General features: G+C 47.9%; 1 protein-coding gene across 1 annotated transcript in view; it reads left to right on the top strand.

Moving 5' to 3' along the window:
* LOC127912217 (basic salivary proline-rich protein 2-like) overlaps positions 1 to 973 on the top strand; it is a 2,676-nt gene extending 1,703 nt beyond the window's left edge. The window contains exons 2-4 of the mRNA XM_052481132.1: positions 1 to 51; positions 138 to 465; positions 624 to 973. The exon at positions 1 to 51 is cut by the window's left edge and continues 369 nt beyond it. Of these exons, the coding sequence (XP_052337092.1) occupies positions 1 to 51; positions 138 to 465; positions 624 to 973 (729 nt within the window). The remainder of the gene's footprint in view (positions 52 to 137; positions 466 to 623) is intronic.
* The last annotated feature ends 5,448 nt before the right edge of the window (positions 974 to 6,421 follow it).

Here is a 6,421-nt window from a genome sequence, read left to right as displayed (position 1 = left end):
CCAGGACCCCCTGCCCAAGGGCGAATCGGCGACCCAGGGCCACCCCTCCAGGCAAATCGGCTGTATCCAGGGTTACCCCCTGCCCAAGCAAATCGGGCTGTATCCAGGGACCCCCCTAAGCAGATCGCTGTATCCAGGGACCCCCCCTGCCCAAGGGCTGTATCCAGGACCCCCCTGCCCAAGCAAATCGGCTGTATCCAGGGACCCACCCCTGCCCAAGCAAATCGCTGTACCCAGGGCTGTACCCCCTGCCCAAGCAAATCACCCCCCTGCCCAAGCAGATCGGCGGGGACTGCCCAAGCAGATCGGCGACCCAGGGACCCCCTGCCCAAGGACAAAGGGCTGGAACCCCCCTGCCCAAGCAAATCGGGCGTACCAAGGACCCCCTAAGCCCAGGACAAATCTGCAACCCAGGAACCCCCCTGCCCAAGCAAATCGGCTGTATCCAGGAACCCCTTGCCCAAGGTTACGGCAACCCAGGGTTACCCCCGCCCAAGTAAATCAGGGTTAAGGGCCCCCTGCCCAGCGAATCGGGCGTATCCAGGGACCACCCCTGCCCAAGGGCTGATCCAGGGACCCCCTGGCCAAGCAAATCCATGACTAAGGGCCCCCCCATGCCCAAGGATCGGCGACCCAGGACCCCCTGCCCAAGGGATCGGCGATCCAGGACCCCCCTAAGCAAATCGGCGACCCAGGGCCCCCCCCTGCCCAAGCAAATCGGCGACCCAGGGACCCCCCTGCCCAAGCAAATCGGCTGTACCCAGGGACCCCCCTGCCCAAGCAGATCGGCGTACCCAGGGACCCCCTGCCCAAGCAGATCGGCGTACCCAGGGACCCCCTGCCCAAGCAAATCGGCAACCCAGGAACCCCCCTGCCCAAGCAAATCCAGGACCCAGGGACCCCCTGCCCAAGCAAATCGGCAACCCAGGAACCCCCCCTGCCCAAGCAAATCGGCGATCCAGGAACCCCCTAAGCAGATCGGCTGACCCAGGAACCCCCCTGCCCAAGCAGATCGGCGATCCAGGGACCCCCTATATCGGCAACCCAGGACCCCCCCGCCTGCTAATCCAGGACCCAGGGACCCCCTGCCCAAGCAGATCGGCGACCCAGGGACCCCCCGCTGCCCAAGCAAATCGGCGACCCAGGGATCCCCCTGCCCCTATCACATATTAGCAAAACAAATTAAAACGTCTTGTCTTATCATCGAGTGAACGATAATGGCAGGTAGAAGTTTTTTCAACATTTTAAAATGAATAGATTTGAGTGACAGTTTTCGTTATTTTGACCTCCCCACAGGTTATTGGAAGAGGAAGTATAAACTCTAACATAGTCTATTAACTTGAAAGATTAGAGCTCAATTTCGAGTCTCGTAGGAAAGGCTCTGAATACTAATGACAATAAGATATTTCTGTTTTTTAATTATAATACATTTGCAATAAATCCTAAAAACCTGTTTCCGATTTGTCATTATTTTTTAAATTTTATTTTACCTTTATTTTACTAGGCAAGTCAGTTAAGAACAAATTCTTATTTTCAATGACGGCCTAGGAACCGTGGGTTATGGGGTCTTGTGATGTCATTATGGGGTATTGTGATGTCATTATGGGGTATTGTGATGTCAATATGGGTATTGTGATGTCATTATGGGGTATTGTGATGTCATTATGGGGTATTGTGATGTCAATATGGGTATTTTGATGTCATTATGGGGTATTGTGTTGTCATTATGGGGTATTGTGATGTCATTATGGGGTATTGTGATGTCATTATGGGGTATTGTGATGTCATTATGGGTATTTTGATGTCATTATGGGGTATTGTGTTGTCATTATGGGGTATTGTGATGTCATTATGGGGTATTGTGATGTCATTATGGGGTATTGTGATGTCATTATGGGTATTGTGATGTCATTATGGGGTATTGTGTCAATATTTATTTTGATGTCATTATATCCTTTGTTGTCATTATGGGGTATTGTGATGTCATTATGGGGTATTGTGATGTCATTATGGGGTATTGTGATGTCATTATGGGTATTGTGATGTCATTATGGGGTATTGTGATGTCAATATGGGTATTTTGATGTCATTATGGGGTATTGTGTTGTCATTATGGGGTATTGTGATGTCATTATGGGGTATTGTGATGTCATTATGGGGTATTGTGATGTCATTATGGGTATTGTGATGTCATTATGGGGTATTGTGATGTCATTATGGGTATTGTGATGTCATTATGGGGTATTGTGTTGTCATTATGGGGTATTGTGATGTCATTATGGAGTATTGTGTTGTCATTATGGGTATTGTGATGTCATTATGGTGTTTGTCAAACATTTCTGCCATTATGGGGTATTGTGATGTCATTATGGGGTATTGTGATGTCATTATGGGTATTTGTCATTATGGGTATTGTGATGTCATTATGGGGTTTGTGATGTCATTATGGGGTATTGTGAAAATTATAGATTGTGATGTCATTATGGGTATTGTGATGTCATTATGGGGTATTGTTGTCATTATGGGAAGTATTGTGATGTCATTAACTTGTATTGTGTGAGTCATTATGGGTATTGTGATGTCATTATGGGGTAAGTTGTCATTATGGGGTATTGTGATGTCATTATGGGTAGATATTATGGGGTATGTGTTTCATTATGGGGTATTGTGATGTCATTATGGGTATTGTGTTGTCATTATGGGTATTGTGATGTCATTATTTTTTAAATTTTATTTCATTTATTTTACTATTGTGTTGTCATTATGTCATTATGGGGTATTGTGTTGTCAAATTATTGTGTTGTCATTATGGGGTATTGTGTTGTCATTATGGAATTGTGTTGTCATTATGGGGTATTGTGATGTCATTATGGGGTATTGTGTTGTCATTATGGGGTATTGTGATGTCATTATGGGGTATTGTGATGTCATTATGGAGTATTGTGTTGTCATTATGGGTATTGTGATGTCATTATGGGGTATTGTGTTGTCATTATGGAGTATTGTGTTGTCATTATGGGGTATTGTGTTGTCATTATGGGGTATTGTGTTGTCATTATGGGGTATTGTGTTGTCATTATGGGGTATTGTGTTGTCATTATGGAGTATTGTGTTGTCATTATGGGGTATTGTGTTGTCATTATGGGGTATTGTGTTGTCATTATGGAGTATTGTGTTGTCATTATGGAGTATTGTGTTGTCATTATGGGGTATTGTGTTGTCATTATGGGGTATTGTGTTGTCATTATGGAGTATTGTGTTGTCATTATGGAGTATTGTGTTGTCATTATGGGGTATTGCGTGTAGATTAGTGAGGATTTGAGAGAGGAGGAGGAGGGGAGGAGGAGGGGAGGAGAGGAAGGAGGGGCCAATGATGGTGGGGGATGCTTTCCTGTAGGGAGAGGAGGAGGAGGAGGAGGGAGGAGGAGGAGGGGAGGGAGAAAGGGAGGAGGGGGAGGAGGGAGGAGGGAGGGGAGAGGAGGAGGAGGAGGGAGAGGAGAAAGAGGAGGAGGAGGGGAGGAGGAGGAGGAGGGAGGAGGAGGAGGGGAGGAGGAGGGGAGAGGAGAAAGAGAGGAGAAAGAGGAGGAGGGGAGGAGGAGGAGGGAGAGGGAGAAAGGAGAGGAAAGAGGGAGGAGGAGGGGAGAGGAGAAAGAGGAGGAGGAGAGGAGGGAGGGAGGGAGGAGGAGGGAGGAGAGGAGGAGGAGGGGGAGGAGAAAGAGGAGGAGGAGGGGAGGAGGAGGGGAGAGGAGAAAGAGGAGGGAGGGGAGAGGAGAAAGAGGAGGAAAGGAGGAGGAGGGAGGAGGAAAGGAGAAAGGGGGGGAGGAGAGGAGAGAGAGGAGAGGGAGGATGAGAGGAGAGGAGAGGGGAGAGAGAGGGGAGAGGAAGAGAGAGGGAGGAGAGGAGGAGGGGAGGGGAGGAGGAGAGAGAGAGGAGAGAGGAGAGAGAAGGAGAGGAGAGAGAAGAGAAGAGAAGAGAAGAGAAGAGAAGAGAAGAGAAGAGAAGAGAAGAGAAGAGAAGAGAAGAGAAGAGAAGAGAAGAGAAGAGAAGAGAAGAGAGGAGAGGAGAGGAGAGGAGAGGAGAGGAGAGGAGAGGAGAGGAGAGGAGGAAGAGAGAAAGAGGAGAGGAGGATGAGGATTTTTTACTGTAGATATCTACAGTACAAAATCCATGTGTACGTGTGTGTATGTTTGTGTCTCTTCAGAGTGCCGGTTGTTCCAGAAGGTGTTTTTTTAATCTATTTTTTAAATCTGATTCTCCTGCTGCATCAGTTACCTGATGTGGAATAGGAGGAGGAGGAGAGGGGGTGGAGAGGAGGAGGAGGAGAGGAGGAGGGGGGGAGGAGGAGGAGAGGAGGAGAGGAGGAGGAGGAGGAGGAGAGGGTGATGGTGGTGGAGGATGATGTCCTCTAAGGAGAGGAGGAGGAGGAGAGGAGGTGAGGAGGAGGAGAGGAGGAGGAGAGAGGAGAGGAGGAGGAGAGGAGGGGAGGAGAGGAGAGGAGAGGAGCGGAGGGGGGGGAGAGGATATTGAGGAGAAGGCCAGGACAGGGGGCAGTACGTTCCCCCATCATGGGAGAGTATATTGTCCTGTAGGCTGTTTTTCCATCGCCGCTACGCAGCCAGCCAACGCTCATTTAAAGAGCTCATTAATAACACCGAGGGGAGGAAGAGGGGAGGGGGGAGGAAGGAGAGGCAGAGGGGATGAAACACAGCCTATCTCCATCCCCTCTTCATCCCTCTCTTTCCTCTCATCTCTCATTCCCCTCTCCTCCACCCTATCTCCCATCCTCTCCTCCCCCTCTCTCATCTCTCTCCCCATCCCTATTCCCTCCTCCCCCTCTCTCTCTCATCTTCTCTCAGTAGTTCAGTAATTGGTCTCTCTAGCTCATTCTTATTCAGAACCCAGCAGAACCAATTAGCCCCAATCGTCCTGGCCCTGACTAGACTAGCTACTGTATGTAATGGGGCTAGCAGCTAACTAACAGACTCACTGTACGGCCTCTGTTCCTAATGGCACCCTAGTCCCTATATAGTGCACTGTTTGTGAAAGAGCCCTATATGCTATAATAGGCTATTAGTGAAGCAGCCTGCGAGCCAGAGGTTTGAACCTTCCTTTAGACTTTAGTCAGGATCAAAGAAATATTACAGAGACACAGAGGTTTAACTGTCTTCTGTTTCGCTTTAATCCCTAGTTCCACTGCTCTCTCGCTCTCTTTCTCTCTCTCGCTCTGTGTCTCTCTATCGCTCTGTCTCTATCGCTCTGTCTCTCTCTCTGTCTCTCTCTCTGTCTCTCTCTCTGACTCTCTCTGACTCTCTCTGACTCTCTTTCTCTGTCTCTCTTCCTCTCTCTCTCTCGCTCTCTCTCTTCCTCTCTCTCTCTCTCTCTCTCTCTCTCTTCTCTCTCTCTCTCGTCTCTCTCTCTGTCTCTCTCTCGCTCTCTCTCTCTCTCTCTCTCTCTCTCTCTCTGACTCTCTCTGACTCTCTTTCTCGCTCTCTTTCTCTCTTTCTGTCTCTCTTCCTCTCTCTCTCTCTCTCTCTCTCTCTCTCTCTCTCTCTCTCTCTCTCTCTCTGTCTCTCTCTTCCTCTCTCTCTCGCTCTCTTTCTCTCTCTCTCTGTCTCTCTTCCTCTCTCTCTCTCTCACTCTCTCTCTCTCTCTCTCGCTCTCTCTCTTCCTCTCTCTCTCGCTCTCTTTCTCTCTCTCTCTGTCTCTGTCTCCCCGTCTCTCTCTCTCTCTCAATTCAATTCAATTCAATTCAATGGCTTTATTGGCATGGGAAACATGTGTTAACATTGCCAAAGCAAGTGAGGTAGATAATATACAAAAGTGAAATAAACAATAAAGATTTTTTTTATTTTTTTATTTTTTTATTTCACCTTTATTTAACCAGGTAGGCTAGTTGAGAACAGGTTCTCATTTGCAACTGCGACCTGGCCAAGATAAAGCATAGCAGTGTGAACACACAACACACAGAGTTACACATGGAGTAAACAATTAACAAGTCAATAACACAGAGAAAAAAGGGGAGTCTATATACAATGTGTGCAAAAGGCATGAGGAGGGAGGCGAATAATTACAATATTGCAGATTAACACTGGAGTGATAAATGATCAGATGATCATGTACAGGTAGAGATATTGGCGTGCAAAAGAGCAGAAAAGTAAATAAATAAAAACTGTGGGGATGAGGTAGGTGAAAATGGGTGTGCTATTTACCAATAGATTATGTACAGCTGCAGCGATCGGTTAGCTGCTCAGCTAGCTGATGTTTGAAGTTGGTGAGGGAGATAAAAGTCTCCAACTTCAGCGATTTTTGCAATTCGTTCCAGTCACAGGCAGCAGAGAACTGGAACAAAAGGCGGCCAAATGAGGTGTTGGCTTTAGGGATGATCAATGAGATACACCTGCTGGAGCGCGTGCTACGGATG

The sequence above is a fragment of the Oncorhynchus keta genome, chromosome 26 (genome assembly GCF_023373465.1).
Source record: "Oncorhynchus keta strain PuntledgeMale-10-30-2019 chromosome 26, Oket_V2, whole genome shotgun sequence".
Classification (NCBI taxonomy): Eukaryota; Metazoa; Chordata; class Actinopteri; order Salmoniformes; family Salmonidae; genus Oncorhynchus; species Oncorhynchus keta.
This window is presented reverse-complemented; position numbering and strand designations above follow the sequence as displayed.